Genomic DNA, 21644 nt, shown 5'->3' with positions numbered 1-21644 from the left:
AGACATGATCAGATAATACTGAATTTAAAGTCTGATGAATGTTACATTTAAGAGTTCTGCTTGCTTCATGACTAGGCCGACATGAGAACCCACAGGTAAAACACCCGTAAAATGATTTTTGCCAAGTTTAATTTGTTGGTTTTTTTATTTTTTAAACACATCAAGTGTATTTTCTAAAACAGAAAAATAATAAACAAGGATAGAAAAACAAAATCAACATTTTTACATGAGAAAATATGTTAATAACTATGTTGTGTACATTAGAATAGACAACGGTAACAGTAATGCAACTTAATTCAAGAAAATCTTTTAAAAAACACCTTTTTTATCATAAAGCAGTTTTAGAAATTCCCAAAAAAAGACGTTTTAGTTCAACTTTTGTTATAATAAGTAATTTCATTAAACAGACACAGTACTGTTTACTGTTACATATTTACAAGTAATCCTACAAAGCGTTTCTACAATGTTAAACAACAATAACATTTTATAGTGTTAGTGTCAGTAACCTAACCTAATTATATACATTTGACCAGTAGAGTGCACTGTGGGTTATGTCCCAGAATTTCATAAAGGTACAGTACATTATGTCCCCATCTTCTCTTTACTGGGTTTTCTTCATGTTTTAACGAAGAATGAATAATATTTTGTTTTACTTTTTGTGACTTGAAGTAACAATCCTGAATTCCTTGAAGAAATGAAAAATACTTCATGATACTTGATTTGTCATTGAGTCAGTTTCCTTCCTCTTCTTCAGATGGCTGTGGAGGCAGGTTTGTAGATGCAGCCTGAGCTTTGGTCCTCTCCTGGTAGCAGAAGGAGTAGACGCAGGGCACCGTGATCATGAAGACCAACAGGACTGGAAGAACCAGAAGATAAAGTATCAGAATCAGTTAAAGGTACAACACGTACTACACATACTAAAATTTAAGGACAATCCCTGAATAAAGAACCCCAGCTTAGTATGAGAGTAGAGTCTTTTGTATGTCCAGTAGATTTACTTGCTCATTCAGACATTAAAGCCGTAGCAACTAGCTTCAAAAACAAACAGCTCACTGTCTGCTGACCCCTGGGACTCAGACCTCAGAGACACAACAAGATGGATCCGTTTTTTAATTAACGTACAGGGCTAAGAGGAGGGTTCATCAGCTGGCTGCCATAACTGATCATCTACCTTCATCTCACACTAAAACTTTGCCACAAAGACTGTTTCACTAAATATTTATAATACAACATGCATGAGTCTTTCCTTCTGGGCCCTCTATTGTCCATGTAGAGTGGCCACAGTTTCGTTGCCACTCTAAATGTGTCTCCAGGCTGCTCAGCCTCAGCTGTTCTTCCCAATTTCTCCCGCTGTAGTCCTCGTCATCCAAGTGCCCTCAGCTCTCCTTCTACTCTAAAGGATTACAGGTCTTCAAATGGAAGATTTGCAAACTTTTTGTTTCTTGTCATGTTTAGTCATTAGTTAGCAGGCAGGACCCAATTGCAGCACTAGGGAGACTTTCTTCAAGTGCAGGGAATTTATTCACAACTCACTGAGTATCAGGAACAACAACTACAAAGAGCAGAAGGAATGGAAAGGAAAGTGAACTACTCGTCATTGTGACACTGCACACAATAAAATGTGACCTCTGCTTTTAACCCATCACCAGGGTGAACAGGGGGCAGCTTTAAGGGGGAGCAGTGAGTGGGGACGGTGCCAACTCCAAGAAATACATCAAGGCACAACTACCAAGCACAAAGCATGACCACAGCCATTGACCGACGTATACAGAAAAATGACTCCACAAAGACAGGGTGAGGTAGAGAGGTATATATACCCAGGACACTAGGTGACACCAGGTGAGTGTGATGACACTAATCACCTCCACACACTGACAGCAGGGGAGGGGGCAAACCTCACAGTTTCTTATACAGATATCAACAAATGAGTACAGCAGAAATAGAATCTCCAAAATTAAAGTTCACGAGCCATAGAATAATCAGTAGTCCACACTGTAGTTTGATTTGATGATTGACAAAAACTCACCAATGAACAGGACTAGAACCACAAAGGCTCTCTTCTCCAGGACGTTGGCCTGAGGGAGATCTACAAGTTTGTTGGACACCTTCTGAAGAATTTCCAGCACCTCCTCCTTCACACCCATGCTGACTCTGAGATGTGCAGCCGATTAATGAATGAATTGAATACAGGAGCAAGCGGAGTTTGCAGACCTGATGCACTGCAGCGCTGGAGGAAGACTAGATGTACGTGGGCTTCACTGTTTCTGACAAAGTTATTTTCTTATGCAGCTCCACCCTTAACTGCTTCCACCCTGCAATTACTCCTCAAGGCTGGTGGAGCTGAAGTAGTCGTGTACACCATCACCCTGAAATGATGACTAGTGGTACATCAGTGCTGTAGCTGTAATGAATCTACTGATTACTGCGTTGTATTCAAGTGTACATACACCTACAATACTTAGGTGTCTCAGCTGTGGTCTAACACTCAGACAGATTGTGTCGATCTGTGTGTTGTCTCACAGTCGGAGTACATTCATATCCAACCTCCTCCACGTAGAGTTTAATTATAAACCAGGAAAACTATTTCCAGCCTGGCATTTCAGGAGTGTGTCCAGTCCTCCTCAGCAGAGCAGCTGTGTGTGGGTGAGTTGTCGGCTGACACCAGTGAGGACACTGGACTGTGACGTGGAAACTCAGGACATGAATGAGAAACACTGGAAGTTATTGGATTAGTATAATCCTTGTAATGAAAACACTGTGTTATTGAAGTTGTCTGCACGTCTAATGTCTGGGATACTTCCCAAAACCCTGGGTCAGGACCCTGAGATGGGTCTTAAATATATAAACATGGCATCACGTTCATGTCTCTGCTTAAGAATAGCAAGAATATAATTAAAATACCAAGGACAAAGTCAGTACGTCCTGTGAATGGTTCCTTTAAACGGTGCACAGTGGCAAATGTGGTTAGAACACTCTTCAGCAAAAACATCATTGCTCCTCCAGTTTTTTCACATACAGTTTGACAGTCTGGGTTTCTTTCTTCTTACATACATAAAGATGAACATTTTGAAGAGCTCACTTGGAATGTTTAATTAATTGCAGAACAGCAGAAGCTGCTGAGCTGATAACCCAGAGGTCAAAGGGTCAAATCCATCATCTGCTCACAAATACATCAAAAAGGTTTTCCAGATGGTAAACTATGAAGGACCAAATATCATCTTGAGTCGAATTTCATGGAAACAATTAATCATAACTGTTGACTTTTAAATCCAAAAAGGTTCTGGAATTGCTTAAAGAACATTTTTATTTGAACATCTTTCAATGTTTAATGTATGTTCACTTTAACGTTAATATCACTAAAAATGTACAATACAACGGTAACATTACAACACATTCACAATTTTAAAAAGAGAAACTATACAAAAATAAAAATGCTTTCACTTGACCTACAGAGGGCACTATACCCCTTATGCCAACAAGTATCCCAGTCTTCATTGTGCAGTATGCACAAAACTGTCTGTATGTATTTTCCAGTTCAAAGTCACTTTTCTGAAAGGATTTTTTTCACACTGGAAACTTCTTCATGTTGGTGAATCGTCCACACATGTCTCATTGTCCTCCTCCTGCTCCATGAATAAAAAACCCAGAGCAGATCTTGTGTTGTTGGGGGTCCTTTGTTGAAGGAAAATACTGTCTTGTTTACTACTTGTTTACTTTTGTAAACAATTGTATATTTACTGTGTTTTTTGTCATTAACTGAATCTTGGAGATGAGGACACTGAGGACTGAAGATTTGTTTAGTTGGAGTCCACTCCCCCATGTCCCCTCTTCAGACCGGCTGTAATGGCTGAACTCTGGTCGCCTGGTACTTTGGTTTGCCACAGAAGCAGCAGCAGTGGATACAGCAGAGCAATATCATGAAGAGGAACATGGCTGAGAGGAGAATCAGAAGCAAAAGACAAAGGTTAATGACCTGTTGACAACCTCACAGACATTTCTCAGCATAATGGATACAACTCACAGACAAAGAGGATGAGTATGACAAAGGCCCCCAGCTCCAGTGGACTGGCCTGTGGGAGACCTTGTAGTTTGGACATCAGCTTCTGGAGAATGTCCATCAACTCTGCCTTTATGTCCATGCTGACCTCAGATCTGCAGAGCTGATTAAATAAGCAATTATCAATAAGACATTTTTTGATTAACTTGTCATAAAATGGTTGTCCTTGGACTTTTACTTTCTAAGCCCAAACTTTGGAGCCCAAATTCTGAAGTTTTTCCTGGTGACATTAGATTATTGGGTTGGACTTAGGATTTAGCTGTTTCTCTGTCAGTCTCGACGCTAAGAGCTTTATTGATCAGTGTCAACAAACTCTACCTTAACTCTAATTTGCATGTTGATCCAAGCGTGTGGACTGGAGCTGTCTCCAGCTGATAGTAAAAGAAAAACGAGTCAGTCCAAAGAATGTTTGACCTCTGAAAACTCCTGCAGAAAGTTCTCTTCTTGTTTTTGCACTCAGGCTCAGTATTCAAAGCTGTCAGCTGACAGCTGCCCTGCTCTGAAAAACATGACTCTGGTTCCTGGATGCACACACAGTACAGTGAAAAGGCAAAAACAAGCTCCTACCTCTGCAGCTGCTCTCCTGCAGTTTCCACTTGTAAACAGTTGGCTGTGAGGAGTCAGTTGTTCCCAGCACAGGGTTCTCAGGCCTCCTTCTTACGACTCCGTTCAAACACCCACACTCCTGTGTTTGCTCCGTTTCAGCGTATGTGATTTTCCACTGTTTGTTTGTTGTGAAGTCTGCTGGTCTCAGGCTCTGTCTCCGGTTCAGGCAGGGAGAGAAGGGCAGCAGCAGCAGCAGCAGCAACAGGGCTGGAGCTCTGGAGGTAATTTGACTCTGTGAGCAGACCAGCAGCAGTAGTAGAACTCCTGTCCTGCTCACTTTCTCCCAGTTAGAGTTCTGTGTAAACCTCCTTCTCTCCTAACCCCCCTCTGCTCCTTCACTCTTCCCAGTGTCTCCACCCAGATCCGGTCAACATCCAACGACGTCCAAAATGTAGTCATTCACTGCTGCTTACGCCGTCTCTCACTCCCCCTCACCCTCTGTGCTGTCTGTACACATATTCACTCTCTGTTGCTGGAGAGCAGCTGTGCCAGGGCCTCTTTTTTTGTCTCCAGTCACCCTGGAGATGAGAAAGTCTCTAAAGGGAGCTGGGGGTGGTGTGTGTGTTTGCATGTGTGAGTGTGTGTGTGTGCACATCCATCTGTGGCCCAAATTTCCCAGGAGCAGACGTGTTCAATTCTTCAACTTGTTTTAGTCCTTGTAAACCAGGTAATCGACAAAAGCTTTTAGGCCAGTGTACACGTTGAAAGGCAGCTGGTCAACATATGTAGCCCAGATGAACGGCCTTGTTAAACCATGCCCAGTTACCCAGGTAGCCCATGTAAATGCCTTAAATGCTGCAGTTTATTCACAAAAGTATTAATAAATGAGACAGAAATATCTAGAACAAAGTGTCATCAGAACCCTTCTGAAATCCCTACCCACATCTATACACACTGTTAGCCTAAATACATTACTTGAGGAATATAGAGCTACCTCACTGACCTGACAGGTTTTGTGAATAGATCTAATTGTCACATAAAAAATGCCACATTGTGTTTCCAAACATGAAACACTGACTACAATTACTCACTTTTTAGTCACAGTTTGTTTAATCACTGACACTGTTCATGACTTCATCGTCATATGTCACAGAAAAGTTCAGAAACATGACGCGGTACCACAGCTGAAGTCAGCACAGAGCCCTGATCCACAGTCAGATCAAAGTCATGCTGAATATTATTAATAACTGCAGATCACTGGCCTCGGTTTGAGGTGTTGTTTGTTGTTTTCACTGAGATTCACTTCATCCAACTAGATTCTGTGACTGAGTGAACCATTGCCTGATGAGGGTCAGAAGTTGAATCGTAACAATGGGCTGATTTCCATACAGCACAGTCAACCAGAGGCCTGAGTCTGAGAAGTCTGACAGCTATTTGACCTTTAGACCTCTGGTTGTGTCAAACACAGGACAGCCCACACACCCTGACCCCAAACAATACTTCTCCCCAGGGCTGTTACTCTGACAAAAAGCAGTAATAATAATAAATTGGCATTAATATTCATACATACATTAGCATAAACACTGCTATAGATGTACAAAAAAACAAAACAACATATTGTCATTTTTGAGTAAGTTTAGTGTACTTTAGTGTCTTGACTCCAAAAATCCTAATCTGTTTGTCTCACAATGTCTGTTTCTGATTTCAGTGAGCTGTAAAAACAGAAGAAATACAGCTTAGAATTCTTAGTTTAGAACCATTCTGGACAGTTATCTTCAAAACTATCTTCCACCACACCGATTAATGTCACCTGTTAGCCCATCAGCTCAAGTTCCAAACACACTGGTCATTTCTGCACAAACCAATGTTTTAATCACATTCAACATAATTGTGCAATAACATGCAAATCTGTGCTGATTTGTGGCGCAGACATCTGGATTCAGATGTCTGAGAATGTGATGGTGGAGCACTGTGTGTGAGAGGTGATTTGGTTTAGGCTGGATCCTCCCAGAGCTGCACCCTGAAACGTTTCCATTCTAGTCATAGCAAGAACAGCTGGTATTGATAAGGCAGCAGTGTTTGTGTGTTTCATATAATTTAACCACAGTCCTCGGAAGACATGCTGGGCTCACGGCCATCGGTTCCTGTTGTCAGAAGGAATAAAAACAACTCTTCTGACAGTGTTTTATTCTAGTGTGTCAACAAGGCCACACCGGCTTGTTGTACAAAAGGACATGTGAGCTGGTCATGTCAGAGCATTTTAAACCATACATCAATAACAGAAGTAGACAACCGGAGGAGGGGGTGGTACACATCATGGTGTATGTTTTTCCTCAATATCTGTATAATTTGTTGAACGACTAGGGTGACTTCTTTCTTTAAAAGCGTGACTTTTAAATATTATACTTATACTTATACTACACTATAAATATTTGATACTCACATAACTACGTTGTATTGTGATACTACATAAAAGAATCTCTAATGTGTGGAAAGCCAGTTTTAGAAAGTCATCTCGCCATCTGGTGGCGTAAACACGACATAACACTATTTATTGGCTCATGTTTTAAATAGCGCTGAGGCTTCTTGAGTCAAAACACATGCTGCATATTTCCATCCAGAAATCCACCAGGAACTGCATATCCAGTATATTCAGCTTACCACTTTTATTTCTCTATTTTCTCTCTTTTTTTAAATCATGGTTTATCAACTGGGTCGCATATTTGAGAGTTGAAAAAATTACGAAAATGTGTTTGCACGGCTATCGATTTATCAAACAAAAAACAAAAACATTTTCCTGCGTCAAAAAGTGCAACATTTCGGTTTAACTTTTGTGACATCGTCCATTAATCATTTAGGTTTTCTCCAGTTAGAGTAGTGATTGACAACCACTTTAAAAACAACAAAACAATCCAAGATGGCGCCCCCATAAAGAAGGTCCATTGCCTAAAGTATGTATTATAATGTGTTTATGTCGAAACAATTACTCACCATTCTTAAAGCTTTAATGTTACATTCTTATGGACACTAAATGTAACTTCTTATAGTAAAATGTGACGCACTAGACTTTGAAATTGCTTTACTCGAGTTGAATATTTACAAGTAACACTTGAAGGCGTCACGGAGCGCCTTTGTGTGTGTGTGTGTGTGTGTGTGTGTGTGTTGCAGCATCACTGCCACGTCTGTCCGGCGCTTAGCTGTGTGGGATGGGCGGGGGGAGGAGGTGGTGGAGGGTGTAATTGCCGGGAGTGACCGAGGAGGAGAAACAGAGGAGGAAGAGAAGGAGGAAACACGTACAACCACAACAACAGCAGCTCCCGCCTCAGCCTCCTGGAGGAACCGTGCTGCCTTCAGCTCCATTGTTCCGACACGGAGCCTTGTCCCCCGGCTTCAGAAAGAGCAGGACGCAAAGGCTTTTTTTTACCCATGTTGAGTGCAGGAGGAATGGAGGATTTTGTGACCGAGGAGGAGGAACCATGGTACGACCAGCAGGATCTGGAGCAGGGTAAGAAGTGATGAAGCACGACACTCATCAATTCAACCATCCATCCATCCATCCATTCATCCATCCATCCTCCCTCCGTGCCCGGCCCTGACAGCAGCAGCATCTTCCCTGCTGTCAGCCGATGGCGCCGGCCGGTCAGCTGCTCCTCCATAACAAAGAGCTTCCTGTCATGATGACGTCAGTCACGATACATTAGCTCCATCACCTCTGACAGCCAGTGATGCGATTAGTCTTATTTGACAACAACAGCATGGGATTACTTCCTGTTGGGATTATCTGATAGTAATCATTTACAGCTGGATATAACCCACCTCCATTAGCCTGGTGTCTGCCAGCCTTGTGGCCCACATGTGGTGTCCAGACTGTGGCCTGTAACCCAGGTGAATATAAACCAAAGTTGGATCTCTTCTGGCTCATGTTATTGATACAATCCAGTAGCATCTGTATGTGGGAGATTTCTGACGACGACGCATCACTGACAGGATCGGGGCCGAGTGTGGCCCATTGAACCAAATGTTGGTGTACAATGAGCCAAATCTGGGCCACAATCTGCTATCTGTTAATGTCAGCTGCAGAAGGGTAGTAATATGGGTTGTAGTGTTTGTAGGTTTTTTTCTCACAGTTATGAGCAGAACCTGCTGCTTGATCATTTAAATGTTGACTGATTGAAATGGACTATGTATAAACATTTTCAACCTTCTCCAGACAGAGTTAATGTTTGCTTCAAGTCCAAGTCTCAGCCTTTATCACTTCATAATATATTCAAGGATAGCAAAAAAAAACTTTATTGGAACACGTTCCTCTCCAGCTCCCATTTTCATTTGAATAACTCATCAGTGTTCATAGACGTTGCTCTTTTCTGCATCACTTCCTTCATTTCCTGTCTCCCCTTGTCAACTCCTCGTTACTTGTGCTGCGTCCAAGTAATTATAACAGCTACATTTTCATCTGCACAAGAGCCTGTGTGCTGATGCAGAGATTTTTATTTACTACGAAGAAACACTCACAAGATCCACAAGACTCTGCATCAAATCTTGTCTGTTCCCCCTTGCTTCTGAAGACTTTATTTACTGTTTTCTTCTAGATTCAGCTGCTAATGATGAAGTATTTTCCAGAAGCGTTAAGAGTTGCATTTGCAAAAGTATGATGTCACACATTCCATCAGAGCTGGTGAAAATGCAGAATCACACAAATAACAAAAGAAATCAAAGCCAGGCCTCTGTGGCTGTCACTGTTTGGAGTATGCAGCAGCAGGACAGGAAAAGACAGGCAGAAAAGACGCCTTGTTTTCCACATTCCAGGGAATCTCTGGATGATTTCAACTTCCACAACTGTGTCTGTGGAAGAGATCAGTGTGCAGTGTAGACAGTATCCTCTGAGTGAGTGGGAGAACACAGAAAACTGCAACAAAAATCTGTCGTTCACCGTTTACACTTATTTAAAGACTCAAGTGTCTCCCGGTTGCAGCTGTTTTTCTGGAAGATTCAGGAAGTTTGTCCTAAACACATGACGTGGTCACATCTGGTTTCATCCTGTGTAGGTCACATGTGAGGTGATCGAGGGGGAATTAGATCTGAAATGCGAGTATTTTAATTTTCCCTAGATTTTCTGGCTCTCATCTTTTATCTTCAGATTATTTTGTGTTGATGAAACTGTGACATAAGTGTAATGTTAAAGAGAAAGTCAATATGGAAACAACATTTTTCATCGCAATGGTCAGTAAAATTGGATTTTGTTTGGAAAAGAAGTGATACAGCTGTGCCTGCTGTTTCTAAGAGATGAAGTTGTACAGGACAAGATGTTCCAGTTTGCAAAACCTCATGATACTGGAGTCCAACCAAAGCCATTAAATGGCTGAGTCAGCGTACAGTTGCGAAGGTGATCTGCCACTGAACAGAAGCACAAGAATATTGAGTATAGAAGGTAGAAATTAAAATAGATATTCAGAATATTTTTCAGTCTTTATTATTCCCCTGAGGGAAATGAGATCCTGCATCCATGAAAGACTTCACTGATTAACAGGGATCTGAACTTTAGCTGAGATGAGGAACACCAGAGTTTTAGTGCCTGCTCAATATAATACAGTCCTGTCAGTGCTGGGATTTGAACCAGCAATCCCTCATTTAGCAGCCTTGTCCTTGAATCGTCAGCTCACAGTTTGCCTTTTCCAGCCGTGCAGAATAGGAACAGTTGCAGAAGGACGTGCTGCAGGGAGAAAAGACAGTCTCCCATCTCTATTATTAAACCAGACACCCTCCATCATCCCGTTCCAGACTTTGCCTAAAGTAGAACTTTGCTCCATTAATCCTGATGGCAGGTCATCTGGACCGTACGTCGGCACTAAATCCTCACTCTCTCTTCTCTCTGATTCTGTCCGTTTTCCAGACCTCCACCTGGCAGCTGAGCTGGGGAAGACTCTGCTGGAGAGGAACAAGGAGCTGGAGGACTCGCTGCAGCAGATGTACATCAGCAATGAGGAGCAAGTGCAGGAGATCGAGGTGCTGAAGAGGACGGGTTATAACTGAGATGTCATTATTAACTTAAACACACAAAGCACCACCTGGAGGGAACAGGGAAAAAATAAAATATAGATTTAATATTTAGTGCCTGATCCCTGTGTTTGCTAGAATGACCACCAGAAGGTGACTCAAATGGTTCCTTTGTTAGTTAGTGAGGAAAAGTCCCTTCATTTTACAGAATAATTTTTTCACCCACTGTGATGCCAAACATAATTCCACTATTTTTTTTTAAACTTTTTAAAAAGTCTTTCTTCAACTCTGTGCAGTACTTATCGAAGCAGCTGGAGGTTCTGCGAGACATGAACGAGCAGCACGCCAAGGTGTACGAGCAGCTGGACGGAACCGCCAGAGAACTGGAACGTACCAACCACACACTGGTGACGGACAGCAAGACCTCGCAGCAGAAGATAGAAAGGTGAGGGGGGATTCTTCTTCCTAATTCTCCTAAACTCTGATTAATACTAAACATACACTCTTCCTTCTTGTTCTCCTGGCCCAGTCTCACAGGAACTATTGAGTCCCTGCAGAACCAGGTAGAGACCCTTTCTGGCCAGGTGGAGCAGCTGCGCTCCATGGAACAACTAAGAGTCAAGAGGGAGAAAAGAGAACGACGCAAGACCATCCACTCCTTCCCTTGCCTGAGGGAGCTCTGCACAGCTCCTGGGTACTCACTGATTCCTGTCAGTAGATATTGACAACGGGGAGCAGCACCGTTTCCATATATTTCAGCTGTGGTTTCACATCTTCAGGTACGAGGATGAGTTCGTAGTGGGTAGGGCCGAGAGCTTCACCGTGGAACCAAAGCGTCAGCCGTTCGAAGAAGAGAACCAACACCTGAGGGAGGCGGTGTCAGCCCTGCGAGCTGCCGTCCGGACAGAGAGGGGACGCAGAGAGGGCGTGGAGAGGGAGTGCAACCTCCTACTGGCGGAATATTCAAGGCTGCAGGGACGAGTGCAGGTAAACAGAAGTGTACTACAGTTTGAAGATGTACTACATAAAAAACCCAAATGTGAGGTGTTGGTCTGATTCAAAAATAAGATCTGTTTGTCTCAGCTGTGGAAAATTGTCTTTGTTTCTCAGGATGCCGAGGGCCACCAGGCCAGAGTACGTGAGCTAGAGGTGGAGCTGCAGGAGCTGCAGCAGCTCCGTCGCGCTCGGACTTTTCTTCTGAGTGGTGAGGACGACGGTGTGACTCTCACCCAGACTGTCCTCAACAGCACACCGGAGACCGACACATTCCTGGATGTGGAGGTTGTTGAGACAGGGGGAGGCATAAGGGAGGAGAGTGAAGGTGGAGGTGGAGTCGGAGGTGAGGCCTTACCCGAGTCCAACCCTGTGAGGAAAAGCTGCAGCGACACAGCCCTCAATGCCATCGTGGCCCGGGATGCGTCCGGTCGTAGGAGAGGCAGCTACGCCCTACATGCTAACAGTGTGAGGAAAAGAGGGATGTCCATCCTGAGGGAGGTGGATGAGCAGTACCACACGCTGTTAGAGAAATACGAAGAGTTGCTCGGGAAATGTAGACGCCACGAGGAGAGCCTCTGTCATGCGGAGGTTCAGACTTCCAGGCCAGTCTCCCGGGACCCCTCCATGAAAGACTGTGCCATGGGCCCCATTCCGGTGCCACCTCCAACCCCAAACCAATCGCCCTCCACACCTGAGGCCATCGAGAGCATCAGTAAGCAGGTGGAGGCGGTAGATAAACGTCTTGGCCAAAACACACCAGAATACAAGGCTCTTTTTAAGGAGATCTTCTCTCGTATCCAGAAGACAAAGATGGACATCAAAGCTTCCAAAGCTGCTAAAGCTAGCAAGTCTGGAAAATCTGGGAAATCTAGTAAACACTAATGGTTTGCTGATGAGCTATAACAGGGCGCTGCTAGTGCTTAAATGACTAAATAAGATGATTAAACTGTGGAGGCAGAGTTATAGTCGTCCTGCCTGCGTGTCGATGTAAGGTTTATCCATGTGACTCCAAGGTCAATGTCCAGCCTTACAAGGTTGTTTGTTTAGCATGAATGGAACCAGATGAGTTCATACCTAACGTACCAAGCGCCTTGCGAACAGGTTGAGGTACAGTATGACTAAACCCTAACCTTCCTCAGTGTGGGTGCTATGGTTCTAACAGTTCATGTATAGTTCAGGTTGTTTAAAAACAGTTCATGTATAGTTCAGGTTGTTTGTGTCTGCATGGCTTTTTATGGAATAAAACCATTCTAGCATATTAAACATTTTCATGTGATGGTCGTTGTTAAAAACCGACTTCATTTATATTCGTACAGGATGTTGTATTATGGATGGATCTGCACATACATCACAGCATGTAGTCTTCAATTGATACTAATGGGCTTCACTACCTTGATACCACAGGCTCATGAACAGCATTGTGCCTGCCAGAAAGCTGCACTAACTGCAAATGCTTGGCTCAAAATTTGTATCTAAAACAATAATAAACTAAAATAAAACCTGATCCGGGAATAATTTTATCACAGCATCTGGTATAATCTCTCTTTTACTGAAAGGCTTCTTCTTTCCAGGACAAATGTGAAAGTCCTATAAAATGTTAATCCTTTACCATGACATGTTGTAGTACAATATAAAATATTACATCTAAACTTTTTTGAAAGCTTTGGCTTTGTTGAAGGCAGTGGGAGAGACAAAACCAACAGCAAAGCAAGATAATTGGGGGATAATGTTTTTATTGATATGCACTGAGGGCTATTTAATTTTATTTTATTTCTACAGACACTACCTGTACTATAAAGCTTCAAAAACAGGGTTGTGTCTAACAATTAACAGTCTTCTAAACTAAAGCTTAAACTGCACTCCTTTTTGTGTAAAATCCATTTGCCTTTTCTGAATGTTGTACAGTAGGAATAAACCACTGATGAAGAAAATGTGATTACAACTGTTAACGCTTTACCTGAAGGTGTGTGTGTCTTGGCTTTTAAATCCAGTCCATTTTATTTACAGTAATAGTACTCTACTAAAAGTATATTCTGCAATTAAGGAGGGAGATATATGCTCAGATGGAACAGAAACAAAGTGAAAGCCTTTTTTGTTTTAAAACCTTTGTTTTTAACACATTGTTTCTCAGTTCTATTAATTTGTGTATTTTTTTTTACTTTTCAGGTGTCTATATTTTAATTTTATCAACTCTCAGAACAAATACACAAGTGTCTATTGTTATGTACACTATTCTGATGTTATTAGTTCATTCATTTGAATACATTTATGACTGTAAAATAGTATGTCATCCTGTTAATAAAGCTTTGCATCATAGGTTGTACAATATTTACTGCGTTTATTATAATATGTTCAATACATTTATAATTCGTACGATAAAAAACATTTAAAATAATCTTAAAGTGATCTAAAGTATAATAATACTGTACTTGGTGCGCAATTCTTTGTCGTAGAATACTGCCATCTACTGGTTGAATTTTTAACTTCCAAAGGTCACGACCGCTTGCAAGCAAACAGTATAGAGAAAAATCTTAACCTCAATATGAAAACGTCGTTTTAAATGTATAATGTCCAAATTTGACACAACATTTTTGTTTTAGGTGCATAGATTTTTTCCCATAAATTATTTTAAAGGCGAGAACTTCAATGTTTTTAACCGAGTCCTTCCGACCAATAAAGTTCAAACCCATCCTTTAAAAAAACAACAACAACACACGCATACAAAAAACATGAAGTAAAATATCATCGCTTTTGAAGTCATAATACTTAAAGGCTAACGGATCTCTCTCTCACATGTGACCGCGTGGCCTAATGGATAAGGCGTCTGACTTCGGATCAGAAGATTGAGGGTTCGAGTCCCTTCGTGGTCGATGCTTTTTACGCCTGTTATTTGATACGTTTTTCCGTTAATTAAATTTTAACATTTTCTTTTGTATTTAATTAAATGTAGAAAGAAATTATCAGTCAATTTGTGCTACATACAACCCAACATTAGAGCTAGCGTTATAAGCTAACTGTCAGACTAAGGTTAGCGGTTCTCCCCTTAGTTGTACTATAAATCTGTAACAGTTATTTGAATAACGCCAGTGAACGTGTAAAGGTAGCAGATCTAAGTGAATTTTTTTTTAAAATAAATCTTATGAAAAACACGAAATGTTCGTCATCCCGGAATGCATATATAAAGTCTTGGTCGCTTCAACTTGCCGCTTAGCAGAGTGGCGCAGCGGAAGCGTGCTGGGCCCATAACCCAGAGGTCGATGGATCGAAACCATCCTCTGCTATTTATGCTTTTTGTGTCAATTCGATAGATATATTTTATAACCCAGGCTGGGAAAATAACAATGGCGGGTCGTCTTAAGAGTTTGATTTTGATTTACAGGGAAAGCTACTATCAAGTGTGCAGTGAAAGAATAAGCTAAAAAAAGGAGAGCCTTTAAAAATATACATATAAGTTGGGGGAAAACAACAAAATCATAGCTTATGTATATTGTGTTGCAATACACAAACTAAATAATAATTTAAAATAGATATGGGGTCATGTATATTAAAAAAGAGGGGAAATTACTAGAGGTTATAAACTAGAGGTCAACTTACCTCTTATAAACGTTATTTAAAGTTTGTTGCAGGTTGCTTTTTTAAATTCACATTTTACAAATACAATGAAGACTGTATCTTTTTTTTGCTGATTAAGTAAGAATCAATTCAAACAATCACACTTTTTGTTTTTATTCAAAATTTATTTTAAAAAAAAGCATAATTTCCTGGGAACCCTCTTGCTCCATCTTAACACTCTGTTTTAAGTATAACTTAACACAGACATGATCAATATAAATAGCTTATACAATATTCACAAGTAGCACAAAAACAGTCAGTCAAAATTAACTTGTCTGCTCTGCTTGATCACGGCGTGCATCTTCTTCTGCTTAAGTCTCTCCTTGTTCTTCTTCTCTAACCTGCAGGACATCATTCTGACATCAGATTTGGCTCCAAAAGGTTGACAAAACATGCACTTGGTCCAAAACAAAGGTTAGTGATACCTGTCTTTTTTAAGGGCTATATCTTCAGCTGTTGGTTCTTGTGGCTTCTTGCTGGCTTCAGTGATGATGGCAGAGATCTTCTCTATACAGTCTACCAGGTTTCTGTGCTGACTCCTGCTCTGTTCTGATGTCACAAAGAGTTCTCCAGCCTTGTTGATGCGGTTTTTGTTCTTTGCCAGATAGAAAGTGGAATTGCATTTTAAAAAGTAATTAAAGACTTTTGAAGGCTAACAAAGGTAAGGAACAAACCTGTTCAAAGATTTTCTGTCGTACATCTTCTGGGATCCAGTCAGCTGTATGTAAATGAAATCTGACTTCCGCTTTTGTGTTGACTGTTAAGAGTTTTATCAACAGACTGCATTAAGGAACAGTTAAAATTTGAGGCTAATTTTCACCTTCTATAGAAAAAAAAGAACAAAAAGTGAAATTGTCCAAACCTTTATTGACATGTTGACCACCTGGGCCTCCGCTTCTGCTGTAGGACACTGTCAGACGTTCTTAGATAAAAAAATAAAACAAATAATTAAATAAAATTTTTAAAGCAAAAAGTAAAAAAAAACGTTTTTCTCTCACACAGTGTAACCATATGTATGTATCTTTTTATTATAGAAAAAATGTATATACCTACTGGAACACGCACCTGGGCCTCCTGACAATAAAAAATATTTTCAATTATTTAAAAAGATAAAGTTTCTTTACTTCAACTTGTCTGCACAAAAGTCCATAGAGAAAGTCTATGATTTTTGTTACGTCAATCTTTGCCTTAATTTTGGCAACTTTGTGCAACAACAGCAAATTTAACTGTCAATTCATTCATTGAAATAACAAGACATCAGAATTAATGCAGAGGCAGACGGACGAGTAATCTTTGTGTACAGTGTGGTTAATTCCCTGTTTTCTCTATGGAATTTTGTATAGAAAGTGTACTTTTTTCACTCCCTGATTTTACTCACCTTTTCGTTGGACGTCACTTGGGCTGCGTACCAAACACTGGGCTGTGATATATGTTTTATGTCCAATTTCAGTAATGTTTTGTGTTTTAAAGGGGACTTAATGTCTTTAATTTTTGCATATCGACAAAATAAATACGACTGTCGAGCTATGAATGCCGCCATCTTGGTGTGACGTAGTTTTCTTCTACGGAGTCTACGGAGAGTTGTGCATTTTAGTTTAGTTGTTATCGTCGCCCCCTGCTGGCTTAAAAGTATGTATATTTAAATTCAGAATGTTATGGATGTTTATAAATGTATATTATATATTCTTTTACACTGATTTTATATATTATAAAATCATACGTATGTGGTAATACTGATTAGATTATATTAGATTCCTACTTCTTCAGCTGTTCTTAAAGAAAAGATAAGTATGAGTCTAAAAACCATGTAAACTAATTAAAGCTTTATGTAACACCTATTACCATAGGACTTAAAAGTCGAAGTTGTGCTTAATACGTCATACTAAAGATGTAAAAAATAAAATATAGGATATTATAACTGCTGTGGAATGCTGTGGAATTATAGGACTGAACCTCCAGAACAGAACCAGTAGTCATAAGGATTGCTCTAGGTGAGGCTCGAACTCACAACCTCGGCATCACTCTGCAGGTTACTGTCTTATAAGTACCGCGCGCTGACCGATTGCGCCACTAGAGCCCGTTATTAGACACAGAATAAAACAATCATGGTTTCTATACGAAAGAAACCATCTGCAAAGGGATGTTCTGTACTGCCTTGGTTAGAATTCAGTTATTTTTGGCTTTGTTTACCTTTGTGGTGGATGCTCACGTCACAGAACTGGGCCTAAATATTGTACTCAACTGTGCGAGAACGAAAAAACAAAAATAACACTATACTATCTAACATTTAGCTGTTACATTTACGTTTTAAGACAATTTACAACACTAGAACCATGGGAACAATATTTACAAATATGTAGTGTGGAGCAAAAAACAAACAAAACAAACAAAATATATCTGCAGCCCTATTGTCTAAACTAGCAGATGATGTTTATTTGTTCATAATAAATAATAAAGAAGAACAGTCTATGTCATGTCCTTTGATCATGTGTTTCGACTGAGAAAAGGCATCCTTTAATATCTTCTTATCTGTGAGCTGTCTACATGAAGATATTACTTTGGATGTTTGGATACTATGGATAAACAGATGCAGCAAACCTCACAGCTCCAAACTGCCCTGCCAGATGCTGAGCAGACGTTAGAGAAGCCAAGACTCCAATGGGAAGATAAGAAGTCCTGTCTGTTGGAAGAGCTGCAGCAGGAAACCTCTAGTCTGGAGAAGGCCCTGCTGCAGGAGAAGGAGGAGCTGAAGGTGCAGAGGGTTCAAGTCATGGAGGAGAAGGTCAGCATCATGAAGGCGTTGAGGAGTGTCAGCAAGTGTGTAGAGGACAGGAAGAGGGAGCTGAAGAGGAGTGAGGAAGAACTGAGGAGGAAATTAGAGGAGTTACAGTCTCGGATTATCAAGCTGCAGAGAGAAGCCAGGAACCATGCTGGATGGGAGGATTTCACCCGCTCCTCTGAGGAACTGTAACGTCCTGGTCCAGGTGGTCCAGGTGGTCCAGGTGGTCCAGGTGGTGAGTTTAAGTCTTACCAACAAGATTTAATCATTTACACAAGCCCCTGGGTCACTATAGTTGTATTTGGACAAACAACAAACCCCTTCAGTCAGATCTATTGGTTCCAAAGGTGTGACATATCATCCATTGTTCGAGTCTACTGATATACATGCTCTATGTCAGAGCAGAGTGGCGCAGCGGAAGCGTGCTGGGCCCATAACCCAGAGGTCGATGGATCGAAACCATCCTCTGCTAGTAAACCTTTTCGTGGTTTTACGTCGACAGGAAGCGCAATGTGTCAAGGCGTCCGCTAGAGGTCAGTCACGTCATCGTTACACGTCATTGCCGCATTTCTTGGGTCAAGCGTGAAGGAAAAAGTCCACAGAAAAAAACGAATGTTCGATAGGTTATGTCTAAATAAAACAACATAAACATCCCCTTTACTGCGTTACCAGGTGTTTGTAACTGCCTTTTAATGAAATTAACAAGAAGTTAAGCACCTACAGGTGAGCACCAAAAACGTTTATACCCCACCCGCCCCTCCCATGTCAATTTAGGGGCTCCATATCTATATCAGTAATTGTTTAACTTTTTACAAAGTGGGCTTCTCAAAGAAAGAAGTGTGTTTAGTAATTATCTGGGATTTAGGATTTTAAATCGGCGTTGAATACTCTTGAATACTCTACTACGTAGCAAATATTGTGCAACAAATTCAGAGATCATGTATCTTGCCGCTGCTCTCCGGGCGTATGTGTTGTTTGTTTTGTTTATGTACAGTGTCCTTGGGTGACTTGAAAGGCGCTTATAAATAAAATGTATTATTATTATTATTATTATTTTGTGTTGGTTGTTCCTGTATGTTGTAGTTACATAGTACTGCCGCTGGATGGCAGTGTGAGGCCTGCTGCTGCAGATGGAGAGAGTCGGTGGATCCTCAGCAGATCGTGGACGTTCGACTTCTTCTGTCACCGAGCAGTAACAGCAGCAGCGGTGGCGGCAGCAGGGTGCAGAGAACCGGCGGGTAAGACAGAGTTGGCCCAACCGAACCGTGTCACTTATGCTAGACATTTTCCGGACTAGAGAGTACTCTCCTGGTGAACACCTGGAGCTCGTTCCCGAATAAACCTCCAAACATCTCGCCTTGCAGTGATGCAGTGACAGCCTCAGAACTTATGAAGTGACCACCGGCAGCTCCGCTCACACCCTCACCACAGGAGAAGGAGGAGGCTGCAGGAGAACCGGACTCCGGGGTAAAGGTAAGGGGAAAGGGGGCAGCTCTGTATCCGGCCCGGTGGTTTCTCACGATCTACATGTAGTCGGTGATCACAGGGCGGGATCAGCGGACAGACAGGGCACAGATGGAAGGGTGTAGCGGGGTCTCCGGGTGTGGGTTAAGTATTCGTGTTTATACAGTTGCTACAATTTGTGCTATACCAAAATGATTTCACAAAATCTAATGTTATCGCCAAAAATAGTATTTAAAATCACGAATTAGCTCATGTACAATGTGAATTGTGACGATCGTGTGAATCCTAAGCATCATCCTTAATTAAGACATTGTCCAATTAACATGATTTAGATGCTAAATAGAAGCCGTCTTCTTGAAATACTAGACCCCCGCCCCCCTCCGAGGTTTATTTATATATATATGTTCAAATGTCCTCTCTTGTCTCTGTACTCATGTCTGGACAAAAATGTTTGAGGCATGGTTGCACGCAATTTCTAACTTAGCATATAGCAATAGCATCACTGTCAAGATTTTGACCCTCTAAAACACACGGGTCAAACTCAGGCCCGGGGGCCAAATATGGCCTGCGGTGTGATTACATTTGGCCCGCGAGATCATATCAAATGTGTACTAGAGTTGGCCCCCCAGTATATAAACCCTATATACAGGCAGGGTTGTAGTATTAGCTGTGTATGCGCTATGTTATAGCACATACGTTTTGTTTTGTTTTGTTGTTGGCCTGTGAAAAAAAGATGTACATTAAATGGGAACTGGAAAGGCTACAGATAAGGAACATAATTAGAAACAAATACTTCTGATCTTTGTTTTATTTCAAATTTAATTCCCCATGTGTTTATAATATTAGGCTTTGGTTCTTCCACATTGCATATCTGGAGAGAAGGGAAAACATGCATAGTTGGCATCAGTTTTACAATAAATTTTAAGTTTGGTCTGTGATTTTGTCCCAGTTTTTAATTTTGGCCCACTGTGAACCCATAGATAGTTTTAGAGTCTAAAACTATCTATGAGCCACAAGGTGGCAGAGGTTAGTGCTCTTGCCCATCATTAGAAGAGCGGGTTTGATCCTGGTGGGTAATTGATTGTCTTTCTGTCTTCTACCTGTGTTTGTGCCAGTTTTCTCCTCTAACAGTCCAAAAACATGCAGATTTGATCATGTGAATAGGTGTGAATGTGTGAGTGTGAATGGCTCTCTGTCTCTGGTCTCTGTACGTGCTGCTGTCATTGACAGGGTGTAACGCCTTCTTTATAACACTGAAGTCGCCCTCTCCCTGCATTTTCTCTCAGTTCCTTTAGTTTCTGTGGCTCTGGATTTTACTCCAACCTTGGGAGTACCTCAGACACGGGTCTTGATTTGACCCAGGTTTCTTTAGGTGTCAAGACATTTGACCTGGACAATGTTCCTCAAAACCATGTTTCTAAAATACATTTCTGAAAACATCTAGACTGTAGTTAACGTCTCACTCTTAATTCAAACCAGTATGAACTGTGACTTTGTCTCTCAACTAGGACCAGGCTCAGGTCCTTACGGGACGGCCTGCTCCTAAAAACGTCACTGCACTAGAAAAGGTTACAAAGAGGTAACCAATTGAGCGCACACACACCCTCAGGTTGGTGTGATGGATGGATGAGAGTTGCTGCTGTTCAGATGAAGGGGATCACTGCAGTCTCTGCCCACAGCACACAAATCCCACAGAGACAATTAAACCACTGACCCGTGTCATCAAGGATTTGTTTTGCCTTCCTGTTTGGAAGGAGTGTAGGAAGCCGAATTCTGGGCCAGATGGCAACTCAACATACACACGCACACACACACACCTGGAACAGCCATTCAGATTTCCGACTGTGGTAGAGTGGATTTGAGGCCAGTGTTTGAACCAGCGCTCCCGCAGTGACTCAGCTTGGGTCAGCGGCTGAAAGAAAAAAAAAACATACAAATATAGACGTAGGTCTCTGTAGTACGTCTGTCAATTTTTATTCACAAAAAACAACAAAAATATGTCTTTGAACTTTTAAGGTCTGGATTTTAGCCTAGTGTTGTTCCTTTGCCTCATATTGGACTCGACCCATGCTGCATGATCTTTAATAAGCATGAAAATGGACCTTAAAAGTGCTTGAACTGGGACTGTGAAATCAATGCAAAAGACACAAAGTGTTCTCTAAGACTGGCCAATCACAGTTTATATATATATATATA

At 41.3% G+C, this 21644-nt stretch overlaps 3 protein-coding genes, 1 long non-coding RNA gene and 4 other non-coding genes across 9 annotated transcripts in view; 6 read left to right on the top strand and 2 right to left on the bottom strand.

The window, feature by feature from the left end:
* Positions 1 to 758: 758 nt before the first annotated feature.
* LOC112487303 (uncharacterized) lies at positions 759 to 3073 on the top strand. The gene is made up of 2 exons (XR_003050264.1): positions 759 to 896; positions 1650 to 3073. It is a non-coding gene; the product is annotated as an uncharacterized LOC112487303 (long non-coding RNA).
* Positions 3074 to 7837: 4764 nt separating this feature from the next.
* LOC103382064 (cerebellar degeneration-related protein 2-like) lies at positions 7838 to 12746 on the top strand. Of its 2 annotated transcripts, none has more exons than XM_008314720.3 (6): positions 7838 to 8108; positions 10494 to 10606; positions 10894 to 11042; positions 11127 to 11291; positions 11377 to 11584; positions 11708 to 12746. In XM_008314720.3, exons 1-6 carry the CDS (start codon positions 8030 to 8032, stop codon positions 12473 to 12475), a joined length of 1482 nt encoding a protein of 493 aa, XP_008312942.1. In that variant the 5' UTR covers positions 7838 to 8029; the 3' UTR covers positions 12476 to 12746. The 2 variants fall into 2 exon arrangements, with proteins under 2 accessions (XP_008312942.1, XP_024913222.1); XM_025057454.1 differs by lacking the exon at positions 7838 to 8108 and adding an exon at positions 8135 to 8488.
* Positions 12747 to 14390: 1644 nt separating this feature from the next.
* trnar-ucg (transfer RNA arginine (anticodon UCG)) lies at positions 14391 to 14463 on the top strand. The gene has a single exon. It is a non-coding gene; the product is annotated as a tRNA-Arg (tRNA).
* A 339-nt stretch (positions 14464 to 14802) lies between these two features.
* On the top strand, positions 14803 to 14874 carry trnam-cau (transfer RNA methionine (anticodon CAU)). Its single transcript has one exon. It is a non-coding gene; the product is annotated as a tRNA-Met (tRNA).
* A 435-nt stretch (positions 14875 to 15309) lies between these two features.
* mrpl58 (mitochondrial ribosomal protein L58) lies at positions 15310 to 16803 on the bottom strand. The gene is made up of 6 exons (XM_008314721.3): positions 16584 to 16803; positions 16255 to 16279; positions 16068 to 16127; positions 15880 to 15962; positions 15631 to 15800; positions 15310 to 15546 (listed from the first exon to the last, which is right to left on the bottom strand). The coding sequence occupies exons 1-6, from the start codon at positions 16743 to 16745 to the stop codon at positions 15462 to 15464; spliced, it is 585 nt and encodes a 194-aa protein (XP_008312943.1). The 5' UTR covers positions 16746 to 16803; the 3' UTR covers positions 15310 to 15461.
* A 385-nt stretch (positions 16804 to 17188) lies between these two features.
* On the bottom strand, positions 17189 to 17282 carry trnai-uau (transfer RNA isoleucine (anticodon UAU)). The gene is made up of 2 exons: positions 17245 to 17282; positions 17189 to 17224 (listed from the first exon to the last, which is right to left on the bottom strand). It is a non-coding gene; the product is annotated as a tRNA-Ile (tRNA).
* Positions 17283 to 18384: 1102 nt separating this feature from the next.
* On the top strand, positions 18385 to 18456 carry trnam-cau (transfer RNA methionine (anticodon CAU)). Its single transcript has one exon. It is a non-coding gene; the product is annotated as a tRNA-Met (tRNA).
* Positions 18457 to 19088: 632 nt separating this feature from the next.
* LOC103382067 (inactive rhomboid protein 1-like) overlaps positions 19089 to 21644 on the top strand; it is a 25952-nt gene continuing 23396 nt past the window's right edge. Inside the window, exon 1 of the mRNA XM_025057172.1 lies at positions 19089 to 19457. The gene's annotated coding sequence lies outside the window, so the exon portion shown is untranslated. The remainder of the gene's footprint in view (positions 19458 to 21644) is intronic.

The sequence above is a fragment of the Cynoglossus semilaevis genome, chromosome 8 (genome assembly GCF_000523025.1).
Source record: "Cynoglossus semilaevis isolate Cse_v1.0 chromosome 8, Cse_v1.0, whole genome shotgun sequence".
Taxonomy (NCBI): domain Eukaryota; kingdom Metazoa; phylum Chordata; class Actinopteri; order Pleuronectiformes; family Cynoglossidae; genus Cynoglossus; species Cynoglossus semilaevis.
This window is presented reverse-complemented; position numbering and strand designations above follow the sequence as displayed.

What these genes read in the sequence shown, in the direction of transcription:
- LOC103382064 (XM_008314720.3), top strand. Translation starts at nt 8,030, where the DNA reads ATGTTGAGTGCAGGAGGAATGGAGGATTTTGTGACCGAGGAGGAGGAA. An exon ending in AGCAAGTGCAGGAGATCGAG is followed by an intron (nt 10,607 to 10,893) that starts GTGCTGAAGAGG and finishes AACTCTGTGCAG; the next exon opens with TACTTATCGAAGCAGCTGGA. An exon ending in GAGCTCTGCACAGCTCCTGG is followed by an intron (nt 11,292 to 11,376) that starts GTACTCACTGAT and finishes TCACATCTTCAG; the next exon opens with GTACGAGGATGAGTTCGTAG.
- mrpl58 (XM_008314721.3), bottom strand. Translation starts at nt 16,745, where the DNA reads ATGGCGGCATTCATAGCTCGACAGTCGTATTTATTTTGTCGATATGCA. An exon ending in CCAGGTGCGTGTTCCAGTAG is followed by an intron (nt 16,128 to 16,254) that starts GTATATACATTT and finishes TTTTTATCTAAG; the next exon opens with AACGTCTGACAGTGTCCTAC. An exon ending in ATAGCCCTTAAAAAAGACAG is followed by an intron (nt 15,547 to 15,630) that starts GTATCACTAACC and finishes GATGTCCTGCAG; the next exon opens with GTTAGAGAAGAAGAACAAGG.